The sequence below is a fragment of the Eleginops maclovinus genome, chromosome 16 (assembly GCF_036324505.1).
Source record: "Eleginops maclovinus isolate JMC-PN-2008 ecotype Puerto Natales chromosome 16, JC_Emac_rtc_rv5, whole genome shotgun sequence".
NCBI classification, from domain to species: Eukaryota; Metazoa; Chordata; class Actinopteri; order Perciformes; family Eleginopidae; genus Eleginops; species Eleginops maclovinus.
In genome coordinates, this window is record NC_086364.1 from 23,454,588 (window position 1) to 23,473,199 (window position 18,612).

The following is an 18,612-nucleotide window of genomic DNA, read 5'->3' on the forward strand; positions in this document are numbered from 1 at the left end:
TGTTGCATGGGTGTAAAAGCAGTGTAACATGGGTTTAATACAGGTGTCATACCAGTGTGGTAATAGGGTTGTAATAACAGTGTAATCACATTTGAATCATGGTGTAATAACTGCATAGTAGGAGTGATATTTAGGAAAAAATCTAAAATTCTCAAAATCCGTACAAAGATAAATACAAAACACACAAAAAAACAGCCAAGACGACCAAGTTGTCTAAAAATCTTCTACTTTATTCAATAAGATAAATGTTTTGTAAAACATTCAATAAAAAATGATCTTTAATTTATTGCTCATCGTTATCGTTGCACTAGGACTTGATCTGATGCATAATATTGTTTCCAAAGCACTCTCACAAGGGTTATGTTGCTAGATATTTAGACAAGATTTTATGCTGTCGTTATAATAATAGTAATAACTTACATACGTACGCACGTTCAGGTTATATAAAAACAAACCGTACAAGTTACAGATGCCGAACAGAGAAACAGAGAAGGGACAGGCGGACTCAGGAATCCTCTCACGTACTTTGGGACATTATTCGTCGCTGTTCCCTAAGGTGTTAAACTCAAATCAAGTTGGAGGAGGGAGAAAACTAAACACCAAGCTCTGGAAAACCTCCTTTGTACCTTGGACCCCCCCCCCCCCTACAGTACATGCATTTAGAATGAAATTACAAGGCTATATTCAAAGCTTTATTGTCAACACACTTTCCAACAGCTAAACTATTTAAATTAAATAAAACATAATGTCTGAAACCAGGGGAGGTTAGGGTCTTTACAAAGGCTCCTTTTAGAGTTGATGAGTTGCATATATGCGTGTCGTCGCACTGGAAATCTTTCATTTAAAGCGACACCATTTGACATTTGCACTTCCCAAATAAAATCTTAAATAAATCTTGAGAATTTGCTATTTTCTGACATGTTTGACAGAAAGGAGGGAACATTTTTTATTAAACTGATTGTTTAAGGAGTGTTAAATGTTGTCGGTTACATCTTAAAGCCGTCCGAGCGCTGACGGCCTTCAGGGATCGGGGTCATGTTATATAATGAGACTCATTACAGCACTGAGACCATGTGAGGCGCCCCTGTCCCCGGGCATTTAGAGAATCCCACATCCTTGCCACTCCTCCTCTCATACACACTCTCAATAAACTGTGTGTGTGTGTGTGTGTGTGCGTCCTCAGGCCTGTTTGTGTGTGTGTGTGTGTGTGTGTGTGTGTGTGTGTGTGTGTGTGTGTGTGTGCATGTACAGTAAGGGTCTGTGTGCTTCTCAATCCACAAAGGAGCCTCATGTCCAAAATGTATGCACCAAAAAAAACCTGCAGTTAGATAAGCACACACACACACACACACACACACACACACACACACACACACACACACACACACACACACACACACACACACACACACACACACACACACACACACACACACACACACACACACACACACACAAACACAGGCCAGTTGTGAGGTCAGTGGTTATCGTGCCACGTATTTACATTCTCGTTTTAAGGAAACTGTGTACAAGGCAGTAGTAGATGGTGATCTGGCAAGGTGTAGTCTTTGTTTCGGGGTTTGAGGAAGAGGGACACAAAAACTACGGTAAGAGATAAATAAATAAATAAATAAATAAAGCGGTCAATAAGTTAATACGTTAAAGGGTCTGTGAGTGTGGAGAGGAATGTAGTGTGTGCATGGTGTGTTTGATGCTGAGGGTTGTCTTCAGGGGCTGTAGCTAAGGAGGAGTAAACTACCCCCACCCCCAGAGACCATTCTGCTCCGACAACACAAACATTCAGAGCTAATGACAGTGAGGCTGAACAACACCGCAGATATCAGGATGTAATAACCGTGCATGTGTGAAATGAAACTACGTATGAAACTGTACGAGTCAACGCTGCAGACCGAGGAACTGCCCCCTGCATGCATCTGAACCTTCCTCTGGATGTTCACAAACAAGACTTTATCCTCCCGATTAGGCCCCTTTAAAACCTTTAGACGATGGAGTGGTGCAGGAATGAGTCCTAAACCTGGAAATGAGTTAGCATTTCTGCACTTGCTCGTCTGGAAGTCAATAGTTTTCTTAATGTGGTTTTGGTTGCCAGCATGAAATAAAATACGTCAGTAAATAAAACAAATGGCAGTTGTTTAGCCTTTAGCTTAGCCTTTAGCTTAGCCTTTAGCTTAGCCTTTAGCTTAGCCTTAGCTTCAGCTTTAAAGCCGTAACCTTTTTACTTCAGAAATCATAAAGCGGTGTTAATTTGTTAGAGATTATCCTGCTGAACTAAATGTATAAATATCGTAAACGTTTCTTTGCCAATAATCCAAAATCACAGGGAGAAATCCCCCTGGCTTTTTGTAGTGGAACCTTTGTGATGCTAGCTTTCATGTTGGCATCACAAAAACTCCTCATCCCTGCACCAGTCCACTGATGTTAGGCAGCTCTAAGCATGAATTGTACATGTGTTTGTGTTAGCTTACATGTAGGGATTGCTAGCTAGCAAGCTCTTGTTCTTCTGGTGTTAATTGGCTATATTAAAAAGCTTCAGGAGCGATACGATCGCTGTCTTTGGGACCATCCAAACCATCCTCTGTGGGCCAACAGGAGCAAATCCTTAGTTTATAACTGGTGTCACAAGTTGTTAAAAGTCAAACCAGTTAAAAGCATTGTTTCTATTACCTTTCAATTGAAAATGTGGGATTATTTTTAAGAGCAAGTGCTTTCTATCTCACTCTCACTACTACTCTCACTAGTTTATCACAACTCATCAAAGGAAATGGCAGAAAGACGTAGATTATAAAAGAGGAGAGAAAGCGTGTGACTGGCAGCTGCATAAATAAGTCATTGTATATCCTACAGACACGTGTAAAGGGTTATTGATCATCTTCGTCATATATCATAGTAATAATGCATTGCAGTGAGTGTGTGTGGGGGGAAACACCCAGAGTTCGGAGTGTGTGTGAGTGCGTGTTGGAGGGGAGCTGTTTTACATTCACGGTGAAAAAGTTAGGAGTTTGTTTTTTTTAGTTAAAGGCCGGGACAGGAGGGCGGGGGGGAACATCTGTGTCAGAGTTGAAAGGTGGCGGCGGTGGCGGTCGGGGTTTCTTCTAGAGAAGCACGCACTTCCCCTTCTCCACCCACGGGTTGTTCTTCATCAGCTCCGGGTTCAGGAAGGGGTCCTCGGGGACGCCGTCCTCTATCCACTTCACCAAACTTTGAGACACAGAGAGACATTTTTCAGATTCCACAGGAAGTTTATTACCGTCCGTCCTCTGTCACTGTGTGTCCTTACAAGGCAAGAACAGGAGGCACAGCATCACATCTGCAACCTCAGCTTTCGGAGTCGTCTTCATTCCCTTCCCTCTGGCTTTAAAGCATTGTGTGATAAGTTGATGAATACCTTTATATTTCATGAGAAAAGTTAAACTAAACTGCTAGGACAAATATGAAGCCGCCCAGCACATGGTTAGCTTAGCTTAGCCACCGCAGAAACCTCATCTATGCAGAATATCACACCCCATAAAACCAGCAGCCATTGTTTTTAAACCCATACGTTTTGGAAGGAATTTAAAAAAGAATACAAACACATCAGAGATATTATTCTGAAATGGACCAATCAGACAATGACTACTTTTACTGTCGCTACTTTAAGTACATTTAGAGGAGAGTACTTTCTACTTTCACTGGAGGAACATTTAGAATACTTTTACTGTGACAGAGTATTCCTACACTCTGGTACTTCTACTTTACTCAAGTACAAGACCTGAGTACTTCTACTTTACTCAAGTACAAGATCTGAGTACTTCTACTTTACTCAAGTACAAGATCTGAGTACTTCTACTTTACTCAAGTACAAGACCTGAGTACTTCTACTTTACTCAAGTACAAGACCTGAGTACTTCTACTTTACTCAAGTACAAGATCTGAGTACTTCTACTTTACTCAAGTACAAGATCTGAGTACTTCTACTTTACTCAAGTACAAGACCTGGGTACTTCTACTTTACTCAAGAACAAGATCTGAGTACTTCTACTTTACTCAAGTACAAGACCTGAGTACTTCTACTTTACTCAAGTACAAGACCTGAGTACTTCTACTTTACTCAAGAACAAGATCTGAGTACTTCTACTTTACTCAAGTACAAGACCTGAGTACTTCTACTTTACTCAAGTACAAGACCTGAGTACTTCTACTTTACTCAAGTACAAGACCTGAGTACTTCTACTTTTACTCAAGTACAAGATCTGAGTACTTCTACTTTACTCAAGTACAAGACCTGAGTACTTCTACTTTACTCAAGAACAAGATCTGCGTACTTCTACTTTACTCAAGAACAAGATCTGCGTACTTCTACTTTACTCAAGTACAAGATCTGAGTACTTCTACTTTTACTCATGTACAAGACCTGAGTACTTCTTCTTTTACTCAAGTACAAGATCTGAGTACTTCTACTTTACTCAAGTACAAGATCTGAGTACTTCTACTTTTACTCAAGTACAAGACCTGAGTACTTCTACTTTACTCAAGTACAAGATCTGAGTACTTCTACTTTTACTCAAGTACAAGATCTGAGTACTTCTACTTTACTCAAGAACAAGATCTGCGTACTTCTACTTTACTCAAGAACAAGATCTGCGTACTTCTACTTTACTCAAGAACAAGATCTGCGTACTTCTACTTTACTCAAGTACAAGATCTGAGTACTTCTACTTTACTCAAGAACAAGATCAGAGTACTTCTACTTTACTCAAGTACAAGATCTGAGTACTTCTACTTTTACTCAAGTACAAGATCTGAGTACTTCTACTTTACTCAAGAACAAGATCTGCGTACTTCTACTTTACTCAAGAACAAGATCTGCGTACTTCTACTTTACTCAAGAACAAGATCTGCGTACTTCTACTTTACTCAAGTACAAGATCTGAGTACTTCTACTCATCAAAAGCTGATTGGATTGAGTTTGGATTAATTGTGCAGTCCTTTCTGAGTAAAAACTCAGCGCTCTTTCCATCGCCGCTCCTCACATTTGCTCCGTATTTCTCACAGTGTGTTCAGCAGGGTTTATAAAGCAGGGTTTTTAAAGCAGGGTTTTCTCAGCACTTCAAGCACTGACCCTGAATATATTTGTACTCCACCGTGAAGCACAGCCAGTCCCTTCCCTTCCTGCGATGATGAAGAGGCCTCAGATGCTGTTAGTCCAGCGGAGAGATCTGAACTGACAGGCGGCGCTCGTTACTGAAGTCTCTGTTTTATTACTGTAATGACTAACGCTGCGGAGTCATCGCTTTTTAACGGTCCTACTTATTACCACGAACAACAGCAGATCTGTCACGCTTCATGCGAGGAGCGTTTATATTGGTGCGTAATCAAATAACCCACTGAGTTACCTTGGCAACAGCAGCTTGTTAAACTGTGTTAACTGGGAGTCCATTTACCCGCTTGTTCTGGAGATTTCCACCATAAGACACAGGCTTCTTTTTTTTTTTAGGCAAATAGGGTTTATGTAGTTGAAAAGTGAATTTAAAGTTCCCACTGATCACTATTTTCTGATTGTTAAAAAAACTCACATTTTTGGGCAATTTTTTCCTGTTTTTTTCCCAATTTACTGGCTGTTTGTTTTCTAAATACTGTTGTTACAATGGTGGTTAAATGACCTCTTTAACTCACTATTAACACACCAAATATATTATAGATATAGTATATGTCAGATCTTTGGCTAGCTTGTTGGACAAGCAACCAACCGTTCGATAGATAGTGAAAAAGGCCTTATTAAATATCTATACCGCCGATATGGTGTTACTCTTGGGACTGTGCTAGGCTAGCCGTGTCCCTACCTGACTTTGTGCTAAGCTAAGCTAACCACCTGCGGCCTGCTGCTTACTCCACAGACATCAGAGTGCTGTTCATTGGATGTTCTGCTCCTCCGTGCCGGTAACGAGTACTCACTCGGTCACTGTTTTGGAGGATTTCTCCCGTTTGAAGGCCAGCTGGTACTTGAGGCTCTCCACCTCCTTCTTCATCTGAGGAACGTCCCACTCATCCATGTCTGCAGCTCGATGTGAAGCTCGTTCTACCTGTGCACAGCGGGGGGGGGGGCAGAGTTACATTTATACACAACATTAACACGGTTTATTGGAGACAGACACGCTGCAGAACCCTGAACATGTGCACCTACAAAACAGGAAACAGGAGTCTGGCTGCAGGTTTACACAAAGTTACTCGGCTTTAAGGAATAGGAATTGAATTAGATGTGCAACCAACATGTCAGCAGTTCATTTATATTGCTAGTTGCATTACATAAGACACACGTGGAGTAAAGTGCACATTAGTTCTTATTTTTTAAAATATTTGCATTTTGATTTAATTTGTCAGTTTTATTTATATGTTTATTCGTGTTCTATTATACGTATATTACACATTACATTTGATAAATGTGCTTTATTTTATGTTTCATTCAGCATTTCAATAATTATTATTTATTTTACTTTGCTTCATATGCCACTATGCATTTAAGTGGGATTTCTTATTCCAGATTTCGTTTATTTTACCAAACATTTTAACCTTGATGTCTTATATTTATGTTCATATATTTATTCCATTTCAGCGGCACATCTTACTTTACTATCTTGTGTTTTTATATATATGTATTTGATGTATTTATTGCACACTTTATTACATATTATATCACTGCAAAATGCCGGTGGTGAAATCAACCGAAATATCCTCTTGATTTTTTTTGCTGCATCTTTTCCTTTGTCTATTCCTCTCTCTCCACACCCACGCTGTGTCCACTATACCCTCTCTACACACACCCTCTTAAGTGTGTGTGTGTGTGTGTGTGTGTGTGTGTGTGTGTGTGTGTGTGTGTGTGTGTGTGTGTGTGTGTGTGTGTGTGTGTGTGTGTGTGTGTGTGTGTGTGTGTGTGTGTGTGTGAGTCATGGTCTCGTCTGCACTCAGATCGATCTCACTGAGGTGCTTCAACACAGAAATAACAATTGTATTTTTAAGGGACGTGAAATAATACTCCATGTTACGCAACAGTCCTTTATGAGTGAGTGTTCAGTGAGTGTGTGTGTGTGTGGGGGGGGGATGCAGGAAACACAGCTCTGAATTCAACACCCACTTCACCGCACGGTCAGGATGCTAATGAAGTACATCATAACAACACAATACAAAGAGCATTAGTGAGAATTTAAATAGATCTGATCCTCACCACTGCTATTTTTACCCAGAGCAGTTAGAGCGGCGGAAACATCAGCAGGAGAGGACTCTTTAAAGTAGAGACTCTACATACTGATATACACCTGAACATCAGCAGGAGAGGACTCTTTAAAGTAGAGACGCTACATACTGATATACACCTGAACATCAGCAGGAGAGGACTCTTTAAAGTAGAGACTCTACATACTGATATACACCTGAACATCAGCAGGAGAGGACTCTTTAAAGTAGAGACTCTACATACTGATATACACCTGAACATCAGCAGGAGAGGACTCTTTAAAGTAGAGACACTACATACTGATATACACCTGAACATCAGCAGGAGAGGACTCTTTAAAGTAGAGACACTACATACTGATATACACCTGAACATCAGCAGGAGAGGACTCTTTAAAGTAGAGACTGTACATACTGATATACACCTGAACATCAGCAGGAGAGGACTCTTTAAAGTAGAGACTCTACATACTGATATACACCTGAACATCAGCAGGAGAGGACTCTTTAAAGTAGAGACTGTACATACTGATATACACCTGAACATCAGCAGGAGAGGACTCTTTAAAGTAGAGACACTACATACTGATATACACCTGAACATCAGCAGGAGAGGACTCTTTAAAGTAGAGACTCTACATACTGATATACACCTGAACATCAGCAGGAGAGGACTCTTTAAAGTAGAGACTCTACATACTGATATACACCTGAACATCAGCAGGAGAGGACTCTTTAAAGTAGAGACTCTACATACTGATATACACCTGAACATCAGCAGGAGAGGACTCTTTAAAGTAGAGACTCTACATACTGATATACACCTGAACATCAGCAGGAGAGGACTCTTTAAAGTAGAGACTCTACATACTGATATACACCTGAACATCAGCAGGAGAGGACTCTTTAAAGTAGAGACGCTACATACTGATATACACCTGAACATCAGCAGGAGAGGACTCTTTAAAGTAGAGACACTACATACTGATATACACCTGAACATCAGCAGGAGAGGACTCTTTAAAGTAGAGACACTACATACTGATATACACCTGAACATCAGCAGGAGAGGACTCTTTAAAGTAGAGACACTACATACTGATATACACCTGAACATCAGCAGAGAGGACTCTTTAAAGTAGAGACTCTACATACTGATATACACCTGAACATCAGCAGGAGAGGACTCTTTAAAGTAGAGACACTACATACTGATATACACCTGAACATCAGCAGGAGAGGACTCTTTAAAGTAGAGACTCTACATACTGATATACACCTGAACATCAGCAGGAGAGGACTCTTTAAAGTAGAGACTCTACATACTGATATACACCTGAACATCAGCAGGAGAGGACTCTTTAAAGTAGAGACTCTACATACTGATATACACCTGAACATCAGCAGGAGAGGACTCTTTAAAGTAGAGACACTACATACTGATATACACCTGAACATCAGCAGGAGAGGACTCTTTAAAGTAGAGACTCTACATACTGATATACACCTGAACATCAGCAGGAGAGGACTCTTTAAAGTAGAGACTCTACATACTGATATACACCTGAACATCAGCAGGAGAGGACTCTTTAAAGTAGAGACTCTACATACTGATATACACCTGAACATCAGCAGGAGAGGACTCTTTAAAGTAGAGACACTACATACTGATATACACCTGAACATCAGCAGGAGAGGACTCTTTAAAGTAGAGACTCTACATACTGATATACATCTGAACATCAGCAGGAGAGGACTCTTTAAAGTAGAGACGCTACATACTGATATACACCTGAACATCAGCAGGAGAGGACTCTTTAAAGTAGAGACACTTACATCAGGATGATTGGTTTGATCCATATCCAAAAGTTCCCTTATATCTGCTGTTTTAAAACAGTCTCTTGTGGATTCAATGTCAAACTGATTTTCCTCTCCTTCACCTGCCTGTATCTATTATACTCTCTCTCCCATTCTCCTCTCCCCCATCATCTCCCTCCCCCATTGTCTCCCTCTCCTTCTCATATTACTCTTGTTTGCTCACTGGTTTACATGCGTCTGTTTATCGTTCTGCATCTCAGCCAATTAACACCTGAGCACAGGTTGAGCCTCAGACCCCGAGGTGTGCATTAACCTATAACGATCTGGATCATGGGGGGAGTATTCCTCTCTAAACATGTTACTCTAGGCAGGTTTTCCCTCCGCTCCAGCCTCACTCTCTTCCCTTCAGTGATATCTGTTTCCTGTCCTCACTAAGTGCTCCTGGTCCATTTTCACCCCACAGTTAATCCATCTCATGACGCCTAGCCAGGGATTCTGGGTTTAAAACCACTCCAAAGTAACCCATTCCCCCTCAGCCAGACGTCCTGTGTATAGTTCATTAAAACCCCAATAAAAGGTGTCGACACATTGATAGAACTTCTCCAAACCAATGATATGAAGCCTTGTCTGCTTGCTGTCACACATGGGTTTCCTCTACGGGTCTCTTAGAGAAGTCGACCATCTGAGACTCAGGATGCAGTAAGGATGTGCATTATTCTGGAGTCTGCTGCTCTAGGTGTTCATTAGTTCTCTGGACTCGATGGTTATTTGGGGGGGGGGGGGTTGCCATGATCTGGTGTGTGTGAGGAGTCTGGGGGCAACTTTTTGTACCAGTCGGAGTCTATTGAGGGAGGGGGAGCTGCAGGAGGCAAAGCAGGAGGAAATGAAGGTGTGGGTAAGTCGTTCAGCTGGGTGAGAGAGGGTCGGATCCTCTGCAGGGTTTGAAGCCAGCCTTTAAATGTGTTTCTTTATAAAGTGTAAGATGTTTGACTGCAAATAAAGAACAGTTTGATTCAGGAAACAGGAAATGTCGCTTCATATTTATTTCAGTATAACATGTGTTGTAACAAAACAGACATCCAGAAATCCATACAGAATATTAAGCGTTAGGGCAGGTTAAATAAACAGTTCATCATTCAATAATGGGCAGTATGGAGGACACACTGATTGAGTATGTTAGTACGGGACTTTGAACCCAGCAGAATAAGAGCTGAGTCTGAGGCTGATGTGGTTCTTGAGTAATTGGCAATAAACCAAAAGTTTAAGACCCATAAAACGATGACCTGTAAGTGAAAACCAAAGTCAACAGGAAGCACTTTCAGGTTCTCCGACTGATATTTCAGTCTGGACCAAAGTGGCGGACTGTCGAGTTGACAAACGGGCCATCGGCATCCCGAGAGTCTCGCTGCCGGTGAGGACAGATTGAGTGTAACACCGTCCTCTCTACCTGCTGAAGCACTGCAGGAATACACTGCAGCCTCCGGGACAGACTGGTGATGGAAATCAGAATTTACTTTATGATAACAGGACTTCTGAATTAATTGGCTTGAAATCATTGTGTTTATTTTGAACCAATCATCTCTCAGAGGGGCGTGGCTAGCAGCAGCAGCTCATTGGCATTTAAAGCTACAGAATCAGGGCTGAAACAGAGGGGTGTTTCAGCCAATCAGAGACAGGTTTTGTATCTGACACCTGTGATAGAGTGGTGAAAAGGGGTACGATAGGGGACCTTTGAAACACAGCCGCTGTGATTACCCTCAGTTAGAGCGTGCTACACATATTTACTGGTATGGTAATATTCATATCACACATTTCATCTGAGAGAGACTTTATTAACCCCGAACTGGGAAATGTTTGTTGTAGCAGCATAATGCAATACAAGGCATAGCAAATAATGAATAATAAACAAGGCTAAAGTGTAGACATCTCAGAGAGAAATACAAATAGAGCGGCGTTAGAGAAAAGATATCTATACAGTTGACTATTGTTAATGCAATCTATGTTATATACTTCTAATGTTATTCCCAAAGTTTCTCCAAGCAAGTGTCTACATATGTTCAGCATCTGTTCCTCAAGCATCTTTGACATGTATGGCCTTAAAGGACAGTAAGTCTGACCTGTGGCCTCCCAATGTCAAAAGACAGAAGTCTATACGTCCATACATATGATCGCTGAACAGGCAGGAGTTTGAGACTTGGAACTTGTGTGTGTGTGTGTGTGTGTGTGTGTGTGTGTGTGTGTGTGTGTGTGTGTGTGTGTGTGTGTGTGTGTGTGTGTGTGTGTGGTGTGTGTGTGTGTGTGTGTGTGTGTGTGTGTGTGTGTGTGTGTGTGTGTTAAAGGCAGAGAGATCCCTATATAAACAACATGGATCCTCTGTATTATTCGGAGAACACACGATTGACTGCTTAAGAGCAAAGGTAGTGTGTTCACAGTCTTATGGCTGTTACGTAACAATATAATATTCACCCTCATCTTTTTCTGTGTCCGTGTCTTAATGAGTTTTCTCTTGATTAATGTTGTGAGTGTTAAAAAGCCTCGGATCCACGACACTATGAAGATAGATCATCTATTAACTGTCAGACAAGTAAACACTATTGAAATTAACAAAATATAAAGCAGGATATTATATACAAATATAAAGTGTAAGAAGTGAATCAGTACGTAATATATATAAAGCTCTAACTTTGAATTTGATTACTAATGCAGCTCCTTTGCTCTGCTGCTGCAAATTGGGAGCAATGTTTCTTATTCTAATTTGGATTCAGATATAAATGTGTCCAAAATGCACCATGTGGGCTCCCATGAATAACCCAGCGAGTGTGAACAGACGAACTGTTTCCTCAGGATTTCACTCTCATTCATTTCTCATTTATAGCGTTTCTTTTTGCCGGCGATATTTCAGAACATTTGACATAAATTATACTTTTAAAATGCGATCGGGACCAAATTTAGCCTCCAAAAAGCTCCTCCTTGTGTGGCTAAAGTGCTTTTTTAAAGGCATGTTTAAATGGTTGTGAGTGCTGGGGGTAGTTTAAGGTGGGGCGTATGTAGGTTACATGGTGATTTGGGTCAAAAGCATCCAGAGATTAAGCTCTCTCTTCCCCATCCTCACACCGTAATACACTGTATGAGTGCAGGGGAGCAGGTGGCACTTTATGGCTTAATGTGTTGCACTGCTCTGACTCCGTGATGTATGATGATGGCGGCTGGAAGGAGGAACCAAGAGGACGAGGAGGAAGGGAGTGAGAGGTAAAGGCGGAGAGGAAACCCATCTGTTGTACCTTGGTAATTATATTCCACACAAAAAAGCACTTGCAAACGTTCTTGTTGGCCCTGTAACGAATCCAGCAGCACTTCAAACGCTATGACGTGCTAGAAGTGAATATATCTGCACTTTCTTTGTTTGAATCTTTATGATTTTTGCACATATTATCAGTGGCTATTATTATATTATTGCTTTCAACGACACACCACAGCTCAAAGGGATGCAAAATAAGCATAACTACACGGCAAGGTAACCCCTAAAGGCTACACAGACACGCAGAAAGGATGCAAAATGATCGTAAAAGCAACCAAAAAGAAACACAAGATGCAAGACCTCCACAAACAGGCTATAGAGAGGTGGCTGAAACAATATGCAAAACACAAAGGATGCAGGAGGACCAGGGACACTCAAAGCACCCGTGAAGACTCGACTAACAACTCCAAAGAGGGATGCAAAACGACCAGAAAAGCAACCACAGAACTATTACAGAACAACTGGAAACAAAGAGAGAGGTTTTATTCAGACTTGATGCTATGGCTTGTGGTCATTCTGCATCCTTTTGGGGTTTTTTGCATCTCTCTGTGATCCTTTTGTGTCTATTTTGAGTTGTTTGCCTCCTTATACAGCTCTTTATCAGGACTTCTGGACCCCTGAAAGCGCTTCACATACTATGAGTTACTCACACCTAATTCATGCAGGGCAGCACCACTTGCTCTAGGGAAGCTAACACTCACACACACTCACACACCGTTGGCCATCGGGAGCAACTCGGAGTTCAGTATCTGGCCTGAGGACACATCTGGCTGGGATCGAACCCACAACTTTTTGTTCAAAGCAATAATATTAAGTATAAATGCTAAATATTAGCCTCAACTTAACATGATTGCTGGACACTAACCTAATACAGTGATGTGACATCTGTTGACATAATACATTTAACCGAAGTCAGCGCCTCAGTGTGTCGGTGCAGAGTGAGCGATATGAGGCTCGGAGACATGAAGGGAAACAGAGTGCCTCAGTAGCGGCTGCATTGTAAATAGAGACTATAAATAGAAAGGAACAGGCAGCTCTGGCCAGCTGAGAGGAGACTCAGGAATAAGGAAGAGGCTGTTAAACTGAAGCAGGATAATAAATGCCAGACGCTGACAGATGATGTTTGAGCTTTTACAATCAGACGATCTGTCCGGCACTTCAATGAGGATTATACGCGTACAGTCGATGGGACGTGATCAATAAAAGGCCTGAACTGGTGCCTGGGATCAGGGTCAGATGTTGTGTGACTGTACCCTCACTGTGTGGAAACCAATCAGAGTGTTCTAACTGTGTGTGTGTGTGTGTGTGTGTGTGTGTGTGTGTGTGTGTGTGTGTGTGTGTGTGTGTGTGTGTGTGGACCCAAAGGGAACGCAATGCCCTCTGAATCAGAGCCATTAAAAGACTATCAACGGATGCAAAACCAGCACAAAGACTCTAAGCGACAACAAATATTCACTAAAACGGTCACAATTAGGCAGAAATTGACAGCAAGGACAAACACAAACTTAAAACAACCACAAAGGGATGCAAACCCCATAGAACAACAACAGAAATTCACAAAATTAACACAAGGGGAAACACAGCGGCTAATAAGAGATAAACCACACAAGCCACAACCACAAAGAGACGCAAAATTACAACAAAACCGACTACAAGGATCCAATACCACCTGAAATGGACACATTACAATGCAATATAAACCCCAAGAGATGCTGAATAAACTCTAAAGGAACCAGAAGGACAATGAAATGAAAATACACTGATGGCCAGAAAGACACACAAACGATCAGAATTAGACCCAAAAAACTGCTTCAAAGACACAGAAATGATGATAGAAATACACAGAGAGACACAAAGAGAGGACACACCACACAAAGACACAAAACTATAACACAATTAAAAACCACACAGCCATTTTGTTCGGTGTCTCTCAGTCTGGATGTCCTATGGGGGACACATCGAACACTTTCTATAAATAATGTCAAAAATATTTATTGACATTATTCAAAATGTTTTTGAGGCTTTTTATTTATTTTACTAACCAACACCCATCTTTACAATGTATCCCCCACCCCCCCACCCTGCAAACATCTCCCATCCTTCCTCAGGCCAGGAGAGTCCAGAGGAGGAGGAGGAGGAGGAGGAGGAGGAGGGAGTGCAGAAAAGCACATTTTATGTAATATTCGTGGGTTCCTTATGGCCCAGTATTGAGCTGTGTGTGTGTGTGTGTGTGTGTGTGTGTGTGTGTGTGTGTGTGTGTGTGTGTGTGTGTGTGTGTGTGTGTGTGTGTGTGTGTGTGTGTGTGAAATCTTCCTGCAGGTTGTACTTTGTGAAGTGCTCCTAAAATAAGCATGCAGCGTCTAAATGAGGCTTTTCCCTTCCGATATTTATAGAAAGTCTTTTTTTTCCCCAGAATTTATTTTGATTTAATGTAATTTAATTTATAATTCTTAAGATTTTTTCTTACAATTTAAATGTATTATTAGTCATTTGTAAAAAAATATTGATGAAATATTTGTAGTTTTGACATTATTATCCTGAACACCTGGACCTCCCTGCAGGGATTTAGAAAGGTTATCATGTAAGTGAAAGGCAAAATGCTTATTGCTGCAGCAGTCCTGTAAGGAGGATCCAGAGCCCTGACTGACTATAATGCATGATAGTAAACACTGTATATACTGTGTGTGTATACAGTGTTTAATGAGCGTCTCTTACCTGTGTGGAGGCTGTTGCTCTCTGCAGTTACCCGGGGCAGACCGACCGACTCTCGGACAGATATCACTCCAGAGGATGCTCTCTGAGAACGGGAGTAATCAGAGTGTGTGTCGCTGGATCCTCCGGGAGGATGAAGGGTAAAATCCGCAGTCTCTCCGGCAGACGGTGACGACCAGTCTGAGAGAGGGGCTGCAGGGTTGGGGGCGGGGGGGACCGGTAGGTAGTCCGCTAGTTAGGCAGGTAGTCCGGTGTGTCTGTGTCTGTGTGTGTGTGTGTGTGTGCGCGTGTGTGTGTGATGCTGAAGCTGCAGAGAATGAGGAAGCTGAGAGTTAACGGACTGACACGGTCTCCGAGGGAGGCTCCTATAAGGGGGGGGGGGGGGGGGGGCTAGAGAGGGGGAGAGAGAGAGGGAGAGATAGGGGGAGGGTGATTGGTTGAATTAGCTCGATCATGTATTAAAAAAGTAGTGACAGAAGAAGAGGCTTTATTCTGATTATGTACATTATCACAAACATACACACACACACAAACACACAAACACACACACACACACACACACACACACACACACACACACACACACACACACACACACACACACACACATTTTATAAGTAAAAATACAAATGTGCAATATATTCGCTTTTTCTAACAATCTGTCATAATCATCATGCCAATAAACGCTCCTATTGGCTAGTGCTCCAGCACATTGTACGTGATAGGCTAAGGGGCGGGACATCTATAAACTGGTTGACCAATCACAACAGAGCCGGCCAGCTAACCAATCAGAGCAGACTGGGCTCTGGTTTCAGACAGAGGGTTAAAGAGGTGCTGCAGCACAGGCAGTATGAGAAAAAATGACTGTGTGTGTGTGTGTGTGTGTGTGTGTGTGTGTGTGTGTGTGTGTGTGTGTGTGTGTGTGTGTGTGTGTGTGTGTGTGTGTGTGTGTGTGCCACTGAGAGGGAATCAAGAACCCCAACTGTACTAATGGACGCTGTGAAACACACAAAAACGTAACTAACTATATTCATAATCTCATAGTAAAATAATGGGAAACCGGGAGAGAAAACAGCAAAAACACTCTGAATTATTCAAAATAAAATAATAAATACCTGAATGTTTATACATGGCAATACTTTTTCTATAAAACTCAGAAAAGTCGTTCTTTCCAAGTTTTATTTCGAAAAAAACATCCTAATTGAAAGTCATTTCCAGCATAAAGCCTAAATATTTAATCATATTAATACAAAATTAAATAAACTGATGATTATCACGTTAAAACATTCCTTTGCCACAGAGATTACTTTAAACAATAATCCAATGGAAAAGTCCCATTGGACCAGAGAGACGCTGCCTTCAGGGTCCTACAGAAACATCACATCCCTGCACCACTGTAATGCCAAAAGGTATTTTTCTAAAGCAGCCAATTTCTCGGTCGTTTCACACCTTCAGTTTGAGTGTTTGACCGCCTCTGCTCCCAGGATGCACTCTGGCTCCAGCAGGAACAGGAAGTCATCTGCTGCTGAATGGAAATGGATTTATATTTCCAGGGGGATTTCCGAGAGAGTGAGAGAGACACCCTCCGAGGTGGAGGGGGATATTTCTCCCTGGTATCTCTGAGATGGTCACAGCTCTTAATGGATCTGCAGAGTGTCATATCGCTATCAGTGGGGGGAAGTGGAAAAAGCATTTCCCTTTTTTTCTTCGTCTGTCTGTCTAGGGACTACATCAAGGTCACATGACTTCACGTCACCACCCCTAAACTTAAGGCGGCTAATGTTGGGCTATAAAGGAACTACAGCACGGTCACATGACTTCACGTCACCACCCCTAAACTTAAGGCGGCTAATGTTGGGCTATAAAGGAACTACAGCACGGTCACATGACTTCACCTTACCACCGCTAAGCTAAAGGAGGCTAATGTTGGACTATAAAGGAACTACAGCACAGTCACATGACTTCAGGTCACCACTGCTAAGCTAAAGGAGGCTAATGTTGGGCTATAAAGGAACTACAGCACGGTCACATGACTTCATGTCACCACCGCTAAGCTAAAGGAGGCTAATGTTGGGCTATAAAGGAACTACAGCACGGTCACATGACTTCAGGTCACCACCGCTAAGCTAAAGGTGGCTAATGTTGGGCTATAAAGGAACTACAGCACGGTCACATGACTTCACGTCACCACCGCTAAGCTAAAGGCGGCTAATGTTGGGCTATAAAGGAACTACAGCACGGTCACATGACTTCACGTCTCCACCGCTAAGCTAAAGGAGGCTAATGTTGGGCTATAAAGGAACTACAGCACGGTCACATGACTTCACGTCTCCACCGCTAAGCTAAAGGAGGCTAATGTTGGGCATGATGACATTTAGTCGTCTCATTTAGACACTTGTTAGCAACTTCTGTTTCTAAATCCACCAGTGGGGTATTTACTGACATATTTATGGGTTAGAACAAAACATTATTAGAAATCAGTTTGTGTTAACCACAGACCTGATTTCAGGATAACAACCAAAAACGCATTCAGAAAACCATTGACTTTCAGAGGAGGGGACAGGAAGTGCTCAAATGCTCACTCATCTTCAGGTTTCAGGGCTCATTCCTGCACCTCTATCGTCGTGTTTCCACAGAGAAGGATCTGGAAATAGCTCCTGGTTTTATACGAGTCTAATCCAGGTAGTGACGCTCTTTTCCCGTTCACATTAATCCCATTCCATATCTGCTGTGTGACATATTTGATGAAAGCTCAGAGTGAGTAAAGAGGTTTTAGATTAGATTAGGTTGCAGCTCTTGGTGTAAATGTGAGGTGTGTGTGTGTGTGTGTGTGTGTGTGTGTGTGTGTGTGTGTGTGTGTGTGTGTGTGTGTGTGTGTGTGTGTGTTAGGACGTCCTTCAGTAGATTACTAATGCTCCATCAGAGAATGTCTGCTGGTTTTAGCAAGACCAGATCATTGAACACATAGAACACTGTAACACACACACACACACACACACACACACACACACACACACACACACACACACACACACACACACACACACACACACACACACACAGCTCTTATTGTATTTCTTCAGAAAGTTTATTAGGGAAAATTAAGCCTTATCAAAATCTGTGTTTAAAGGGTTAACTGCTTCAGATTGCGTGCAAAGTGAAGGAGCATATTTAAATCACACACACACACACACACACACACACACACATACACACACACACACAGATGGGGCAGCACTTAGAGACAGGGTCTTACTCAGCAGTGATCAATAATTCATGACAAACCTCGGATCAGAAAACCTTGCATTACTGGAGAAAGATTTCCAGCTGAAGGAGAATTTCATAAAATAATAGATGTTAAAACACAGAGAAGGTGGATGACTAAAAGAGGAGTGAGTGTGTGTGTGTGTGTGTGTGTGTGTGTGTGTGTGTGTGTGTGTGTGTGTGTGTGTGTGTGTGTGTGTGTGTGTGTGTGTGTGTGTGTGTGTGTGTGTGTGTGTGTTTCTAATAACATCTACTCCTCCATCATGTCCTGTAAAGGGAATATTCCTCTGCAG

The 18,612-nt window shown here is 41.9% G+C and overlaps 1 protein-coding gene across 2 annotated transcripts; it reads right to left on the minus strand.

Annotated features, from left to right (window-relative positions):
• Positions 1-230: 230 nt before the first annotated feature.
• On the minus strand, positions 231-15,379 carry gng13b (guanine nucleotide binding protein (G protein), gamma 13b). 2 transcript variants are annotated; one of them, XM_063903172.1, is made up of 3 exons: positions 15,059-15,379; positions 5,953-6,080; positions 231-3,219 (listed from the first exon to the last, which is right to left on the minus strand). In XM_063903172.1, the coding sequence occupies exons 2-3, from the start codon at positions 6,048-6,050 to the stop codon at positions 3,114-3,116; spliced, it is 204 nt and encodes a 67-aa protein (XP_063759242.1). In that variant the 5' UTR covers positions 6,051-6,080; positions 15,059-15,379; the 3' UTR covers positions 231-3,113. The 2 variants fall into 2 exon arrangements, with proteins under 2 accessions (XP_063759242.1, XP_063759241.1); XM_063903171.1 differs by lacking the exon at positions 15,059-15,379 and adding an exon at positions 9,064-9,118.
• Positions 15,380-18,612: the final 3,233 nt, after the last annotated feature.

What these genes read in the sequence shown, in the direction of transcription:
- gng13b (XM_063903171.1), bottom strand. Translation starts at nt 9,087, where the DNA reads ATGGATCAAACCAATCATCCTGAT. An exon ending in ATCAAACCAATCATCCTGAT is followed by an intron (nt 6,081 to 9,063) that starts GTAAGTGTCTCT and finishes CGCTGTGCACAG; the next exon opens with GTAGAACGAGCTTCACATCG. An exon ending in TCCTCCAAAACAGTGACCGA is followed by an intron (nt 3,220 to 5,952) that starts GTGAGTACTCGT and finishes TGTGTCTCAAAG; the next exon opens with TTTGGTGAAGTGGATAGAGG.